The sequence below is a fragment of the Corvus kubaryi genome, unplaced genomic scaffold (genome assembly GCF_017639235.1).
Source record: "Corvus kubaryi isolate FWS band 111438036 unplaced genomic scaffold, C.kubaryi_AGA036_p1.0 37354, whole genome shotgun sequence".
Taxonomy (NCBI): domain Eukaryota; kingdom Metazoa; phylum Chordata; class Aves; order Passeriformes; family Corvidae; genus Corvus; species Corvus kubaryi.
In genome coordinates this window covers 7297885-7316890 of record NW_024581116.1, presented here as the reverse complement: position 1 = coordinate 7316890, position 19006 = coordinate 7297885, and the positions used below count along the sequence as shown (strand labels likewise).

At 37.9% G+C, this 19006-nt stretch overlaps 1 protein-coding gene across 2 annotated transcripts in view; it reads right to left on the bottom strand.

Moving 5' to 3' along the window:
- Positions 1 to 19006, bottom strand: part of LDAH (lipid droplet associated hydrolase) — a 113886-nt gene that overhangs the window by 58971 nt on the left and 35909 nt on the right. For both annotated transcript variants that reach the window (XM_042032882.1, XM_042032881.1), the window contains one exon: positions 5286 to 5455. In XM_042032882.1, the coding sequence (XP_041888816.1) occupies positions 5286 to 5455 (170 nt within the window). The remainder of the gene's footprint in view (positions 1 to 5285; positions 5456 to 19006) is intronic.

The window sequence follows — 19006 nt, the reverse complement described above, 5'->3', positions numbered from 1 at the left end:
TGCAAGGTGGATTTTGCAGACTCTGTAATATATAAGCTGTCAACTTAAGCACGTTTTACTCCAATTGCTGTCTCAGACCACCTGGACTTCCTTGTATATGCTTACAAAGACTTGATGTATCAAAAACTGATAGAACTGCCAAATCTCTCTCTCTCTCTCTCTCTCTAATAGAAATAATCCAACTCAGAGACCAACTTAGAACATTCATAAAGTTAAATTAACACACTCCTCTCACTGAAGGCAGCTGAACTTATATTCATGTTTAAATCTGTGCAAAATTGTGTCAGAGCATGTCTTTTCTTGCTCCCTCAACACTTAAAAGTGGGATGAAGGTGGGTGTATATGAGCCCAATGCCATTTGCTTGTTCTTTTAATATGTATTTCATTTGTATGGATGGATGGACTGAAGAAGAAAACTACACCAGACTCCGTTTATTTTTATGTCATGGCCTAGAAATTCATAGCTCTCCTCAGAAGATACACATTTATCTGAAATGTGCACCAATTCCCTTGTGAGGTCTGCTAAGCATAGCCATCTGGTTTTTTTCCTGCATAATAATTTTACAGATATTGTCACTGAGTTTGTGTTACTGTAAGTCTTTTATTCATTTTAATTTTTAGGGTGATTTTTTGCTCTTTTTCATTTAAGCCTTAAACCAACAAGAAAATCATGTATTTATTACTCCCCTCTTTCTCTCTCAATATATATTTCTATAATATTTCTCTATTTTATGCAGTCTCACTGTACTCTTGAAAATATCTGAGATAAGCTTACTTTTGAAAGAGAGCATTCAAGGTGGTTAAAAATATGCTTTGCTAAGCATATTTTGTAATGGACAGTGAGACCATCAGAAGTTAATTTACCTAGACAACAGCTATGTAAACTTTGTTTTAAGTACCATGACATCTAATTTAAGTAATCAACATTGGAATTAGATGCTATTATATCATATGAAAATTTCAAAAATAGAACAAAAATTTATATTCCTTTTTATCTCAGGTGTGATAATATTTTCATCTTCTCTCTCTTTCTGAAAAGCACGAGAACTTATAGCCAGAACCTGCTACATTACCATCCTTTCAGAAGATGTTTTCTGTAATGGTGACACCAGAGTGTTGGATTACATATTTAGGTTCTAATCTCAGCAAAAAAAAACCTGAACAAACGTCACTGCTTTCATACATTCCTTCCCTCTTCCTTTAATCCTGCTGATTCCCTATTATCTCAAAGGTCAGACATGCTTATTAGTTTCTGTACTGTTAAAAAAACCTCCCTCTTTTAATCTCACAATCTCAGATCCTGTGGATTTCCAGTAATTCCACTATAAAGAACTTTGTTTTCTTGTAGAAATACCCATATTTAAAAACATGGTAGTTTTCTCTTTCCTAACATTATGAAAGTGCTTTCCAAATCCACAGTCAAGTGTTCAACAATTAAAATTAAATAATCAGTATGTGCACAAAAATGATGTATCATGTTTCCAAGCTAGGAATTTGTTATACGCACAACTATTCCAAGGTCTGTGTTTTTAGCTGTCTTTTATGAAATCAAGAAGTTCTAGTAACACCCAATATTCCTTCACACCACTGAGATGTAGTAGCAAAGCATGGGTTTGATTTACATATCATAGAAATTTAATTTGCTTAAACTGATACGTACTCAGAGGCTTTAAACTCCTCCTCATCAGTGAGTTTTACAGGAAGAGCAATACTTACATTGTACTCATTAACAAGAGTTAATTTACTACCACAAAGGTGTTGGCATTTCAAAAGCATCACTGCAAATGAAAGACTAATGCTGTAAGAGACTGAATTTCATTAGCAAGGAAACTTGTCAATCTTTGATTAAATTACTGATAAATAGTGTTCTAGGAAACACTCAGTAGTGTCGCCAGTAAAGCACAAGGAAATCCTCCAAGTAAGGATTTGCATTTTAGAAGAGAATGCCTGGAGGATGTAGCATATTTATGAGTTAGATGCATGTTCCAACAACTAAGAAAATAATTTTGTCACTCAGCCTCATTTTTCAGTTCTGCTGTCTGAATAAAGAGCGAAGAAGATTATGAGGTTAAGAGCAAGTATCAAGGAAGCTGTACATTATTGCAGTTTTCCATCTTCACAAAGTGAGGCTGACTTTCTTCCTTCCCAGTGCCAAAATTTTTTAGCTGTCTGGCAAAATCTGGATGCTCTACTTCCCACGAAGAGATGAATGTTGTTAAGGCTTGAAGCCCACCAGGACAACAGGAAAGTGTTTGTGGTTACTCATGAGCCAGAAAACAGACCAGCCAGGAATTATTCTGCGGCCCTGGCACTGAACAGAAGGGCATGGGATGGTCTGTGTCCACATGGAGGAATCTCCTCCTGCCTCCGAACAGTATGTCAGCATCCAAACTAACTCCTGGGAATGGTGCTGGGCCTCTGCCAAGCCCAGAACCATGTAAGGTTGTTGCCAGGAGCTGCTGGCTGCTTTGGGCCAAAAAGTCACTTAAAGAGAAGTTTCAAACATCACTGTCCCAGTGCTCAAACCTGTGCCGTAGCCCCACTTAGTTACAAGCATGGAAGTAACGTGTCTGCCCTTCTCAACTAATCAGACTTGGTTAAAGGCATCAACCTAAGAGTAAGTTTGTGTTAATGGGAGTCAATGGGAAAATAGGGATGGGCTCCAAAACTGAATTCATGCTGGAAGAAACTGGCAATTCCTGTTTCATTTCTCTTAATGAAATAGGAAAGCATTATTTCACACAAGTTTAAGGAAAAAATGCAGTACTCCACTGACTTGCAGAGCCTGGGGGCCCTAGATACTAGCAGCATTGGGGTCCAAAGAAGGGCAAAAAAGCTGGTAAAGGGTCTAGATAATAAGTCTTATGAGAAGTGGCTGAGGGAGCTGGGGTTTTCTAGTCTAGAGAATAGCAAACTCAGTGGGGAACTCTACAACTGAAAGGAGGCTGCACTGAGGTGGGAGTCAGTCTCTTCTGCCCTGTCTCAAGTGAAAACATAAGAGGAAATGGCCTTAAATTGCACCAAGGGAGATTCAGATTAGTTACCAGAAATATTTTTTTCACTGAATGAGTGGTCAGGCATTGGAGTAAGTTGCCCTGAGAGGTGGTGGAGTCAGTGTCTAGGAAGTGTTAAAAAGGCATCTGGATGAGGCACCTGGGGATATGGTTTAGAGGTGAATATGGTGGTCCTGCATTGATGACTGGACTTGATGATCTTTAAGATCTCTTTCAACCTTGATGATTCTGTGATTCTGAGAAAACTGACAGCTGAAGAGGAACCAAGAAGGAGAGAGAAGGGGATGTACTTTCTCCTTTTCAGTCATGCTAAGGCAGGGACAATCTAGTCTGTATTTGGCTGAACTACGGAAGAGCTTTAAATTGTGAAACAGAAATTTCTTCAGTGAATCAGGGCCAAGCACTGGAACAGACTGCACAGAGAAGTGGTTGAATCACCATCCCTGCAAGTGTTCAAGAAACATGTGGCTATGGCACTGTGGGGACATGGTTTAGTGCTGAACACAGCAGTGCTGTGCTAACAATTGGATTCAATGACCTTAGAGATCTTTCCCAAACTTAAAAATTCTATGACTCTGTGATTCTAAAAATCAAATTTGCTAAACAGACATTCCAAATATAAACGTTTACTGGATTATTTGAACAATAAATACAACAAATTAACCTCTAGCTCAGAATAAACTGTAAACAATGAAAGGCCCTTATAGCAGAGAATTTTAAGACCAAACCCAAAATTCATATAATGAAAAAATATCACCAAGAACTACATAAAAATAAAATCAAATGATCTAGCTACTAAAATACACATATGTGCTCAAAATCTTGTGGGAATCAAATATTCCAGTAAAAATAAAGGGAGAGATGGAAACACAAGTTTCTTATTATCACACTTCATATGTTATAAAAGCTAAGAGTTAACTTATTTTTGGCAAAGGGACAAAGGTTGCACAATACCCTGGCTTACACAAATATTTTCTATTGTTGAATGCATCTTAAATGTAGCTTGTCCTATATTAACTTTATGCACACAGTGCACCATGAGGTCTAAGAGTGTCCCAAAGATCCCTGTGTTTCAAAACAGTGATGAATAGAAAGCTGCCAGCATCCGGTGAGCCAGGTGTAAAAATGTTACTCAAAAACTTACAGTTTAATTGAAACCAGATAAAATAATTTGAGCAATAAAGACTACAGATTTTGACCCAAAAGATGTTGTCACTTTTGGACAAATTAATGCACATGGTATTTTCTAGAATGTTCCTTCCTGAAAATATCTAAGATTTCTCTCAAAAAATGCTCTTGTTTATAATCACTAAGTGAAATATGCCTGTAGAAATATATCAGGTTATCCTCATGTTTCACATTTTTAGCTCATTTTTCCTGTAAAGGAAGAAAAAGTTAGGTGTGCAGTGGAAATGGTTATGAAGAAGTGGATATGCATATATTAACCACATACATTACATATATTAACCACACGCATATATTAACCCCAGACTTCATGTCACCACTAACATGGCACTTCCTTCCACTGAAGATTTTATAAAGTAAAGGAAGAGGCAATGATTTAGTAAGAGTGAATGTTTAAGAATAAAAATTCCTATTCTCCATTTATCAGCCACTAGTAGAGTGAGTTATTACTGAGCATAGTTTGCTATTTCCAGAGGGCAAGGTCATGATCCTGCTTCAGCCTTCGTACTGCTTCACAGTGACAAAGTAAAATGTTCAGAAATACAGAACGTGCAGTAACAGCTCTCACTCTCATTAAGTTACACAAACAAGACTGAGTTGCAGAAGCAGTGATATTTGTATTAAATTTTAAAATCAATGTCTTTCATAGTACTATTCCCCACAATTTATATTACTATTCATTCCCATACATTTTTCCATGTCTAACCAGCAATCTGTTCACCTCAAGATAAGAAACCACTGTAAAAATCACAACCAGTCTTAATTTTTGGTGTAATACATAATGCAATTGCCAAATATCTAGTGATCTGATTATAAATTATTTAAAGATGAGAACAAGGAAGTCATAAATACATTTCCCACCATTATTAATTATTTATATTCCAAGGGCATTAAAGATCCAAATTCAGACTCAGATTTACACCAATTTGCTTTATTCTATGTTACTAGGATCAGCCTTTTTTTTTGTTTGTTTGTTTGTGCATAGTGGAATAGAGTTTCCACAGGAAATACATGGCATTACCCATAGGCTAAGCACGTGCACTGCTTTGCTAATAAAGTAACGCCCATTCAAGAAGGTTCATGTACCTGAAGCTCTGACGCTCGTTTCATCATCTCCAGGGTGATGTAGCAACCAATAGAATGCGCAATCAGTACCAGCTTTATATCTTTTGATACATTCTTTTTGAGGAAATTCAGTTTATGCTCTACTTGTCCGTTAAGTCCAAAAACATCCTCTAGCTCCTTAATATCTGTGTCTGAAACATAAAAGAAAAGAAGTCCTTTGGTTCAGTGAAAGAAATTCCAGGTATGTCTTTTTTTCCCCCACACTTCTTTGTAAAACACTGAAATAAACACATACATTAATTGTAAAATCCCCAAACAAACCAAACACAAAAAAACCCCCCCACCAGACTTAAAAATTTAATTTTCAGTTACCACCACTGGAAAATACAGACTGATAAATCACATGCACAGGACTTAGAGCCTTATGTGCAGCTTGGGAGCCAGCAAAAGATACGTAAACACATGGAGATTCCATAGCACATCATCCACTATTTTGATCTCCTTCATTCGGAACAAGACCAAACTCAGGGCATTAGATCAAGCTTAAACCAATCCAAATTTACATTGAAAGATCAGGACCTACAAGAGCAATACTGCCCAGGAATGGGTCCCTCCTTGTAGAAGACAAGCTACCATATATGTCATCATGCACTAACAACCTTCGGGTACTCAAAATCTCCTGTCTTAAAGATGCACAAAAATGTCCCATGGAATGAGGAAAAATAGGAAATGCCTATGTGTCAACACAAAACACCAGCACCTACATAAAATATCCCTGTTAATGCAGGTTCTCATCATCGTCAATTCAGCTGAAAAGAGGAAAATCAAGTTAGAGCTTCATGGTTCTAGATTACTGTACTGTTAATTCCTGTTTTGCCAGGGACCTTCTAAAGGAGCTTGGGCAATCCCTCATGATGAGGACTTGGCTCCTTGCTTCCTGGCCAGTCAACAAGACAAACTGAACTGGTGTCTGTAAGAATATACAGCAATTCAGTATCTTTAACTCTTGCTTATTACAAGAGTGGCATCTATCTGAAGTTCCTGAGTCTAAGGGGGTTCACAGCTCTTTCATCTGCTAGAAAAGTGCTCTTTACCCACTAAGCTAAACACTGTGTTAAGGATATACCACTCCAGTTTATGCTGGACTATTCTATTGACATGATTGTAAGAAGAAATACTAAAAAAAAGAATAAAAGAAAAGAGACAGAAAGCATGAAGGAATGCATGCCTCTATCTTATCTAGATGAGATGGAGTATCACTTAATCTCTTAACTCATGCTATTACCTCAGGTTTCAATTTCATACTCCAGATTAAACCTCTGATATTTTATGCTCCTTACAGGTCAACTTGCAATGCAGTTTTAGTCTGACGTAAGCTAAATCTCCTGGCAGCACGGTTCAGACACACAATGGGGACCAGCTCATTACTGAGCCATGGTCCTACACATGGCTCCTAGGTCCCTGGCAAAAGCCACCCACCTCTAACAACTCAGGAGCAGCTAACAGAGAGTGCACACACAGCCCTAACTGGCCCACCAAGGTGTTTAACTTCCCACTTGATGTCTTTTGATGTGCTCCGGAACAGCTCCCTGTGTGAAAAATAGAGGTGGAAGAAAGTATCCATCAGGCAAAGACACCGTAAATACATTAAAAACACTGAAATGCATTGAAAAACTACTGTAAGTCAGAATCATAGTCCTATTTCAGATTGTTCTGCACTTGCTAGAGGAAAGAGGTAACTATGAGTTAACTGCCTGTGCCTATGACTGTCAGTGCTTTAATTTGTACACAGTAAATTTGGTGGCACCTGGACCGTAACCTCAAATACCAAAAATTACTAACACTGCTGTACTGAAGTTATTGGGAGGTTGATAGTGACAGTACTATTTGGTAGCCCAAGAGGGCTGGCACTACATAATCTTTTTGATCATCTGTATGAAACATAACCTTTAGAAGCAAAATAATTGCTCATGATGGCTCTTTTCTGAGTTTAAATTATTACCACCAAAGTCTCAACAAAGTTGTTCTTCAGTTAAACTAGTATTTCTGCTAAAACTATTGATGATCATATCCCAGCATAATTCAGAGTAATTTACTCAAAATGAAAATGAGTTTACCAAAACACAACCAAGAAATGCAAAATTAGATGAGAAGTGATATTTTGTTTACAAGGCTTTCTACAAGTAACAGAAAACAAAGAGTTTGTTCTATTTTATGAAACCCTAAATAAACGCCCGAGTCCAACACATTGTTTTTAAACTTAAGTTTCTATTTTTAGCAAAAGCTGCCTTTCCTACATTTAATTACACAGCAGCTCAGCCTCATGCGGGAATAGTTTGTCTACATCCCAAGTCTAATTACAGGTATATATAACACAATAAATGCCAGCCTACTAGAAACATGATGGCCCATTGGATACAGCAACAAGTGAAAGAGTAAGTTATATTGAGTATATATGTATTACTGTGTGTTGGGTTGAGCAGGTCAATTGTCCCTTGTAAACATTTGCTGTCATTTCCATACTGTTTCACTCAGGCACTGACATCTCAGTAGTTTATCAGCACATCTTTTAATGTTTTACATTTCATCAGTTCTTGAAATACATGTTTTCAGCTTATTTTCCAGTTAGAGCAAAGGAAAAGGAGGCAAAGTAGGTGTATAAATCTTCTAGACAACTTTTCATGGTTCACAAGATCCCAGAAACCAAGCAGGAAACAAGACAAATTTTTATTTGCATTATTCAGTCTCATGAGGTTAATGGCTTTTCCCTACGTGAATTCAGCATCTGCTGAAAGAGTTGCTGGAGACTGCTGTCATGAAATTAATAAAGAGCACAGCAGAGACAGTCTAGGCCCATCTCAATATTTTCCAAGTTTAGATAATTATGTCAGACACAGTTAATTATTTAAGACATTACATACCTAATTTAATGTTTATTTACCTAATAAATAGCAGCGTAGACATTCTGGCCAGCATATCCATAGCTATTACTGACTTCAGCAGAGATGTGCCTGTTCAGAATCAGCTGTGCTGCCAAAGCAAGAACCCTCAAGAAGGACATAGATGGGGATTGAGAATAAAGTGAAAATGGCTTTTTCTTCCTTGCATTTGGCCAGACTCAAGTTTAGGACTCAAGCACACTCAACTCAAGCCTGTGCACCAGTGTTCCCTTAAGGGAGGCAGGGAGAGCAGAGCCTGCAGAAGCGATTTTTAATTGGATGGGTCAGTTGTGATTGATGATGATCATGGACACTCGTTCTACTGTGGGCCAAATCACTCTCAGCACAGCCCTGCTCACACACTCAGAACAAGGATGCTCTGATTCCCTTGGCTACTGGCCTGTGTTACATACACAGAGAACCTCTCTGAGGCTGCAAGCGAGTCCTGACAGCCAAGGCTGACCCCGGAGAATTGTTTCAGCTGTTTAATACAACTTTTCCTTTTCTTCTGAAATACTGGTTTATTGCCAAATCCAATCACCTTGGCACTATTCCTAGAGAAGCCACACTGGGGAATGAGCATGCAGTGTGGGGTCTGGTAATCCCCATGCAAAACTCTCATCATGGACTGACCCCATGCTTCTCAGGTGAAGCTCCAGCATCACGTCACCCTGTACTGAAATATGCATCCTATTTGACATCTGGACAAATATAAAATTGTCCACGCCTTGTGTCACTTCATGCTTCCCCAACACAAATGCTACACTTCTAATAGTCCAAAATGTGCAAGAGCTGGGCTGCGTCACAAGTTTGAAAGATTTATTTATTTATTTTACAGAATAAAATTGCCCAGGGATTATCCAAAATCAACATGAATTTCTTGGGTGGAGAAGCTTAAATGGATTCTTTGTATAAGCAAACAGACTTGCACAAACACACTGGCAGTTAGCACTCCAGTGGCTCTACATCAAAGAAGGGACCAGAGTGACTTCACCTCAGGTGTGGAATATATGCCATGGTTGAAGGAGAGCTCATTTAAGCAGTTTTCAGATAGTAGAAATTATACGACTTGTACCTTATGCTGCAAACACCCCATCTGGGCCAAGACAGGATTTTAAGACTTTATTTAACTGGTGTATTAAAAGAAATACTGTATTTCTTTATTTTCTTTGGCAAAGCATTCATTTTCTGATGTGCTTTCAGAAAAACAAATGCGCCATCACTTTAATGAATCTCTTTTTCTGACCTCTGCTAAAACTACAGGCAGAAAACAATGATAGATTAAAATAAAGTGTTTGCTCTAAGATTAGTCGACAAGTTAATCTTGCTAGGAAAGAGGACTTTGGTTTTCAGGGAAATAACAGAAAATGTGTTTGTTTGTTTTTCTGCTGTGTATGCAAGGGAAATTCTTATGCAGAAAATAAAAAAAAATCATAGCAGTTATGTGAGCAGACTTCAGGCTGGCAATTTATAAAAGTTAGCCTTTCATTAAAAAGTCTGCTAAATCACAGACTTCTTTTTACTGGATGATTCAAAAAGATACCAGAGGCCTGACTTTCTAACAGCACCCTCAAATTTCTGCACACCTTTGTACTTCCCAAATTTCACAATTTTACATGTCCAAACTCCAAACTGCCCTGGTCACAACAGGTGACGGAATATTTTTGCTCAGTACATGTGGACGGACACTTGTCCACTTCTCATGGAATGACTCTGAAGTCTGTCCCAAGATCAGCTCATAAACAAGGCCTCTAAAGGACTCATGAACAAGGAAGGAACCACGTGAAAAGGTGACCTGTGATTACATATCATGAAGGAAAGGGAAGTAAAAACCACTGCTCTACCTGCACTGTTATCTTCCTCTTCCAGGAACCATTGAGTCTAAGAAGTGGTAGCAGTATATCTAAGGACAAACTTCAATGAATCACTTCTATAAACTCGTGTGGTCAAGAATTTTCAGAACTGGACCTTTTGAAGGGTAAGGACAAGTAAGTGTCTGGAGACTGAACTAGGGGGTAGCTTAGGAACACATTTATCCCTCTGCATCCCCACCAAATACCCCAAGTAAAACCAACATATTGGGCCAAGTGTTTTAGATTTTACATGCCACCTCCTTTTTCCACTACAAACACATACACAAACCCTAGTGGAAGGAGCAGCAGTTTCAACTGAATAACTTGTGTTTAGATAAATCAACACCTGGAAAGTTTTTATCTTTTCCTTATGTAGTGACAGGCAGATATTACAATTGAATTACTTAGATTAGCTGTGAAAATGATGTGCATAATATGAAGTCTAATTCTGGAAATTAAATAATTTGATTGCTTTTTGTGTTATAGCAAAAGACAATAATTCCCTAAAACTGAATGATGCCATTTTAAAGTGTTTAAATAAAACTGTAAGCTTAAAAATTGAGACTTAAGGTTTGTAGGTCTAGTATGGCCATCCCCTAAAGATATATTGCTCAAAGCCTGAATGTTTCACCCAATCTTTCATTTGATTAGTGAACCATGGATAATTTGTATCAGCAAGCAATAAAATGCCAAAGAAATAGGATGGAAACCCTGAAAGAATGTTAAATAAATACTGAAGAACTCCTCCACCAAGAACCAGGACTTAAAGCATTGTGTTTTAGATTAACCCTTAGACCTTAGTCTGGCCGTAGCACCCTCAGGAACTGTTCATGCAACTTTTAAGATAAACACACCACTCATTAGTGTTTATTGGAGCAATTACTTTTTGTAAAGGTATCCTCCACAAATAAATTACCATTTACTCAAGATACTGAAGTGGTCATATGTATTATTTTCTTTACCAGAAAAATAACAAGACCTTATTTTACAAATTGAACTACTGATTTCCTTTGCTTTCTACACACCTATTGCTGGGACACTTGTTTAACACCTAATATGTTTTTCAAAGGAAGCTATATTATAATTAAATTAGTACAAGTGTAGTCTGACAGAATGAACTAATAAACATGACAAATACTAAACCACAGATTTTTATTAAAAGCATACAGGAGCATCCTGAACTCTCTAAATTATCTCTTAGAAACTTGTTTTATTTTACATTCGCAGGCTTGCTTCCCTCTGTTTAGAGTAACTATTACCAAGTAATGATGAAGTAACAATACAAACTTTGAAGCAGAATTTTGTTGGTTGTCTCCAATTTTGGCAAGGCAAACACCACTAAAGAGTGTTTTATTTTGCAGTTCTACACCAATCAACATCTCCATTCCAAGCACTTTAATGAACATAAAGCAAATGTTATATGTGTGTTTTACATAATGTAGATGGTAAAGTTTTCTGTATTTCAATGACTGCATTTTGCAGTCAGTGAGTTGAATAACTGCAGAAAGTGCAACCTGTAAGAACTCTCAGCATCATACTATAAAGGGAGAAAACAAACAGTAAAACAAAATTACAAAAAAACCCCACACTTAGCAGGGTACAGGCTAGAGACCCATCACTGTGTAGGAGCAGATCTGAATTTCCAACATAAAATGACCACAAGGAACAAAAAGCAAAGAGGTCTGAGCCCACGAGAAGGTGACTGTCCATGCTATGTTTCTTGTTTCTGGACATACTGAAGCCAAGTGCAAGGCTCTGTCAATGCCCCCCACTTACCCACACAAACAAAACTGCACGTTTCAACAAAACTTTCTTTTATACAAATTAACAATGGAAGAAAACCAGAATAATGATGTTCTACACATCACCAAGAATGAGTAGATGTAGTATAGATGGTAAAGGAAAGGACAGTGGAAATTGTGTGAGTATTGAAGGGAACAAAAACAGATGAGTATCACTTCACACGCATTGATTCCATTGGTTATGACAAATGAGGTGCTGCACCACAGTAGGTAAGTCCAACAGTCACACCTATTGAAAACAGCACTTCAAAACCTTGGGAAGTTCAAACAGATACAAATAGAGAAAGAAGTACTGAGAGCAAACAAGGGAGAGACGAAGTTTGGAGCAGAGTAAAACAGCTGGCCAAGGAAGACAACCCATGTTATTTCACAGACAGGAAATAAAAAGAATTATTTTCAAAGTAAGAGAAAATGAGAAGGCAGACACCATGATGCTAAGAGAAGGAAAAGGGAAAATACAAGGAGCTGAGAGGGCACTTATACAACAGCCCAAGCTACAATACAGAATCTGTACTTCACAGGGATCGGACAGATTGATAGGCGACATTTTCTGAAGTGTTTGATGCTTCTACTGAATTCAAGCTGTAACTTTTTATTTGCCAGGCCAGTCCCAATTTTTCTTGAAAATCCATCCCAAAATTTTATTCACTACTGTGATATCAACTAAGAATGACATGCTCAATTAAGTATGACCCTTCAGAATAATACCAAAATAACACTAATGCCCTTCCTGTTGCACAGCTCCTATAAAGGTATTAGGAGGGCATTCAGTAAACCTAGTCCTTTTTCTTTACCCTTGTGTATATTCATCTTGGATGACACTGTTTCAATAGAAGTATAAAGGGAAGTGTACGTTTCTATGTTCATTTGTCCATTTGTCCATAGAAATGTTAAATTTAATACCCAGATCCAAATTATGTAACAACAGCATCCTTTTTATGAGTAAATGATCCACTTAGGCAAGCATAACATTTTTCCATCCTTCATCTGTATCCCTCAAAACTGATGGATTATAAGAAGCCTTCAAAATTATTATCTTATATTCCCTGCTGCTGTACACTGGTGTCACAGTGCTGACTGCAAAGAGCTGTGTTAGTTTGTGCCAGCAGAGAACACGACTCCCTGCTAGCAGCGCTGAGGGCTGTAGCACAGCACATCTGCAAAATATTCTGCAATGCAGTGCTACCTCACAGGACTCAGCCAACACTCCCAATGCTACCCTGCCTTGAAAAATCTTGTAACTTGCGCCTGGGCTCCTCTTCACACAAGGAGTGTGACCTGACAGCAAAGGGAACCAGCCACAGAACAGTGATTCCCAGCACTGACCCCCACTGGCAAAAGAGAAATGGACAAAACAGCATGTGCAAAAGTCTGAATTTATGAAAATCAGTGGCAAAGCTGAGGAGAGCAAATAGAATTTCACTTTGTAATTTGTATAAATGTAGCAGGTTTCTTTATCAGTTGCCGATGCCTTAAATAACCATTTGCATATGCTGTGCAGTGCAAATTTTGTATCTTTGGGGAGGAAACACATTTTTGTCAAATGACTACTTTAAATTCTGATTTATATCTTTTCTCCTCTAGTGTTCTGTTACACTGTTTAAAAATTAATTTTCTGTTACCAAGATAGCAGTTTCCTTTTTAACCTTCCTGAAGAAAATGCTGAAGGTTTCTTTCTTAGCCACCCACCTGAACTGCCCAGAACACAATTATGGCAACATGCCCAAGGTTCTCCTGTGATGGCTTTATTCTACTCGGAGTTTTACCTGATAGCTGAAATAGAGACTGAAGTGCCACCAGTACAAAACTGAGTACTTAAAGGGGTTACAAGCAAGCTGGAGAGGGACTTCTACAAAGGCAGGGAGTGATAGGACAAAGGGGAATGGCTTTAAACTGGAAGAGGGCAGGTTTAGATTAGACATAAGAAATTCTTTACTGTGAGGGTGGTGATATACTGGAACAGGTTGCCCTGAGAAGTTGCGGACACCCCATCCCTCAAGAACAGGCTGGATAGGGCTTTGAGCAGCCTTACCTAGTGGAAGGTGTCCCTGCCCATGGCAAGGAGTTGAAGTAGATGATCTTCAACATCCTTTCCAACACAAACCACTCTAACACCTGCCATTACAGATGAATAAGGGATTTTTTGGTCTTCATTTTGCAAAGGTGAGAGGTCCTACATGGAAAGTAAATCAATTCACCACAAGCAGTTCTAGAGTCACGGTTGGACAAAGTTTGGTTTCCTCACTCATTTACATTAGCAGACATTGAAGCAACAGCTCAATACAAACACTTTGAAACTGCCTGAGGCTCTATAGTATAGTTTATATAAAAAGGCATCAACTGAGTTTGACCTGCACTCTAGACATAAACAGCTCCAAATATGATCACATAGAGTTTTATGCTGAAGTGCATTCAGAAACACTGAAATTGCCCTCTTTGTGATTAACTGAAAAATAGAACTTGTTCCTCTAAATCATGTAAACCATAGCACATAAGTCAGTGGAGTCTCTGACAGCAAAGACTCAGCAATAATATGTTTGAGATGATAGTTCTGTTCTGAAAAAACTGACACTACAATGGCAATCCCTGAGAATTTTCATTATCTGTTCTAATGTTTAACCCAATGGGGAATTATTTGGCAACTAAGTAGTCACCTGACCACACCAGTAATCCAATAACTGTAGTAAATTAGATTATTTTAATAGATGTATTAATCCACAAAACCTAAAATTCAGCCTTTACAAAGGTAAGAATATGTCTGTCTTAAAGAAAGAGAGTAGTGCCATGTGGTATCAAAACTAGAAAAAAGAAAATCTTAATCCAGCAAACAGTAATTACTGATTATTTAAGAATGAGGCCATTTGCAGTTACTTTTTCTGCACACTGTACCTTACAGTTTCCTGTATTTCCCTGAAATGCCTACATTGCTGCTTAAAGAAAGGGAACTCCTAAAACCAAAACAAACCCAGAAAGGGTTCATGTTCCAAACCTGATTATTTTTAGACTCTGGAACTATGTTGTGCATTACTGACAGCTTCTCAATCTCCCAGCTGTAGACCAATGTCAATTAAAAAAAAAAAAAGTCTTTAAACAGTGGACTGATCTCATCAAGATCTGCACCACTTGTTGCAAGTTTTGTGGGAATCAAAATTAAATCAAAGGTCTCTATCATAAATTAGAAATGCTAAATGAAACTATTGATCAGCTTTCTTCCGGCAGCCAACCTGTGTACTGAATAAACTATAAAAACAAATCCACACCTGTTACACCTTCAGACATGAGGATTATTCCCTGCTATGGGGATACTTCATTGTCATTCTGTTAGCAGAAGACATTGTCATTCTGTTAGCAAGAATATCTTTCAAACTGAGTTGGGTTAAAAGATTCCTAAGCATTCTCCCTGGGGAAAATAATCTGAATTGTCTCAATACTGTGTTTATTAAATTATGTTAGGTTTTTACTTTCCCTTTACCAGTATAATAAACATTTAAACGAGCCACTCTCAAACATCACAGCACTGGTCATCCCAGAGAACTGCGATATGCCTTCAAAAGTCAGGACACCAGACTATGTAACTGTTACCTCTTCACCAGGTTCACATTCTTGAACACCTTTCCCCCCCCGCTAAAAGCCACCTTCATCTAAACAGAAATGGTGGTATCAGCTGGAGAACATATCTATGACATGGGATGAAATGCAGAACATAACCCATAAACAGTTTCAAAACCTACATCCAAGGTTTCCTGGAGTGCAGTAAAGACATTGTGCTCTCCAGTGGATGAATTTTTTTTTTTCTTTAACATCTTGCTTTCTGGATAAAGATCCAGAAGACTGTATCATGTTTCAGAAGTTGCTCCTTTTAAACCCATCTTTAAAAACAGAATTATATTACTGTTATTTGTAGGTGTGGATGAAAAATTCCAGTTCTTTTAACCAAGGAATTAGTTGAATAAAGTACTAGAATGGATTAGAAAGTTCTTCATGGACATTTTTTAATAGTATTCCAATAGAAAATATGTCAACAGACTCAGTGGAAAACCTTGAAAGAAACAGAGAATGCAGAGAACTTACTTTTCATCTAGCCATAAGAAATGTAAAGACAAAGTCCTATTCCTTGTTATGTCAACAAAAATTAGTCACTACTCCATCAAACTCAACGGAATATAGAGACGCATTAAGTGCTACCAAAACAGCTTCATAGTGCTTAAATGATCTTTGCAAATAAATACACGGCTGCTAAGGTATGATAATATGAACACTTTAAATTGTTATCATTTTGGATGGCCAGAAAAGAAAACAAAGAGCAACTTAGAAATACTTCATATATAACAAAATTTTATTTTTCTTTGTTTTGATTTTGAATGGAACAAGACTTTTAAACACATGCTTAAAATAAAGCAGGACTGATAAAGTCAATGCCAAATGCCAAGATTTCACTCTAAGGATGTATTTGCATAATTATGAGCATGGTTACGGGACCTCCATGAATAATTAACTGAACGTGGTTTAAAGGAAAGAAGTAAACGGAGTAGTGCAGCATCCCTAGGGCTGCTTACTTTTCACACATTTAGATTTCAAGCATTCCAGTGGGTTCATAACATGAAATGACCATTTGTTTCCTTAAAATAGACACTTAGCATTAAAGCCGTACACTAAAATTCAGATCTTACCGGGCAAAGACAAAAACCTCAACATTTAAACACCTCATAATAACTTTTACATATGCACATACACTTCCTTCCTTAGGTTGCCTTTTCCAAGACAAGTAAGGAATAAGGTTTCTGGGCAACAGCAGTTACTGGATCAAGAGGGGCAGCAGGACTGCACTGCAGTGAGCTGACAGCTCCTGTCCCATCCTGTGCAAACAACCAGTCCCTCTGTGCACACTCTGACCTAGGATCCCTTGCTGCTGACAAACACCATGTGGGGAGCTCCATGGGATTAATCAGCGCCAAGACCAGCTCCGAGAACAGGAACCTTCCCCCCTTATACATTAAAAATATTACACTTTGGTATGAAATAGTTGTGAAACCAGCAAAATTCTACCTGGATGGCATGCTTGAAACTTGGGGTTTTTAATGTATCTACAGAATGATACCACTAGACTGGGAGACATATAAATCTGCATTGAAGTTAAGTAGAATTTTAATGTGTTCTGGGACATAAACACGACTACAGAGTTCTCTGGGTGTGTAATATAGAAATACAACTGACTACGCCTCAAAGGAACTTACATTAAAGATAATTAATCTTTCAATGATTCTCAGATATTTTAATTTATACACTTAGGAAGGAAAAAATGTTTAAAATAGAAATTAATGTGAATTAAATGTGTGTAATGTGAATTAAATGAGTATATGCATAAGCTTAAAGTATGCATGTGAGGTGCCAGCCCAGCTGCCTTCCTACTGCTTTTCTCCCTATGTATGTATGTATATATAAATATGCAAGACAAAAACGCTTTTTAAACACAGCTATCACTGCGTACCTCAATGTGGCCACATATCTGCTGCTATAACCAACCAAACAGGGCTGAAACACAGATAAGGATTTGCTGGTCAAAAAACTTCTGAGTATGACAGAGATCAATTCTGAAGCAGTTTTGAACAGACCAGAGACTGCCAGTATCTCTGATCCACCTGATTCAGCAGTGTAGGTATTCCCCATCATCAGCAGTCGCTAAGAACATCTATTCTACTTAAAATAAATTAATCACAAGCCAGGAAAAACTACCAAATGCATTTGGAATCACTGTGCCTGTCTAAGTTCTGTCCCTGGAAATGTTTAAGGCCAGGTTGGATGGAGCTCTGAGTAACCTGGTCTAGTGGAAGTTGTCTGTGTGTCAGGGGCATTGGAACTAAATGACCTTTAAGGTCTCTTCCAACCCAGGCCATTCTATAATTCTGTGATACACAATAACAAGGACGAGTCCCTATTTTTAGGAGCCCAGTTCTTGGTTCCATGACCTCCTCCTCTCCTGTTTGCAGCAGAGCAGACCACAATCCCACTCCCTGCCAGCACCACACGTTCATGGTGGCACAACATCTCCAAGGGCACTGAAGCAAATGCTTACACAGAAGAAGTGTTATTGGAAAAGTACTCTTAGCTACTATTCATTCCACTTAGCAAGTGGAAAGCGGCAAGAGTGCCAACTCCATCTGATCAGCCAGCTCTTCCTGGACCACAAGCAAGTGTCCTGGGAACCACCAGTGCCCCACAGGCCACAGTTTGGGAATCACGGTCCTAAATAACTCATAACCCTCTTTTTACGGAACACCACGCTCTTTGTCTTGCTCAGGCTACTATTTTAAGCTCTTTCCTGCCAGCACAGTGTATCATGATGGTAAAAACTTACGGGTCATATCTGCTAATCATGCCCACACTTCTATCTGTCATTTGGTGGACAACTACCTAGCAATTAACAAGATTATTAACTTGCTGGAGTATAAATTCAGTTTTACCCAAACAATTTCTGTCATTTTTTTTAGATTTATATTACTTGAACTTATATTACTCTCATAGTCAATTCTGCAGTTTCATTAGAAGCCAGAGAACTGCAAAAGCAAACTCCATTTAGATGAATTGCAACAACAGCCAAGAAGCAATATATCAAATAAATTTAAGCTACACACCACTTCCAAATTTTCCTGTAATGCTAGAATTTATTTTTTTTTATGCACAACTTGATTTCAGTTCAGAACTTCACACTGATGGTACATTAACATTTTCGGTTCACATAATCAATGTCTTCACAGATAATTTATTATTCCTTCACCTCTGCTTTTCCCATACTATTCCTTAGGATGTAACTTAGTTTCAAAATGGTCTGAAGGCCCTACTCCCCCTGTATAAAGAGAAAGCAATGGAAACACTCTCTTGATGGACTAGAAACCAATCATTACCTATCTCTTTTCACCAAGAACCATAACCCAAGGCTAGTTTAGCAGGTTTTAAGGACACACTATTATCTTCTACAGTCCATATAACATAAAAGATCAAACTAGAAATTTATTTTGTAAATTGACTATTAAGAATGCCACTCAAAATTCCCTGTCATTCAGAACAAAAAACATGCCTTGCTGAAATAAGAAGTATTTTTAATTTGACTGTGTATAGCTCAATACTCATCAGTACAGTTTATAAAGTTC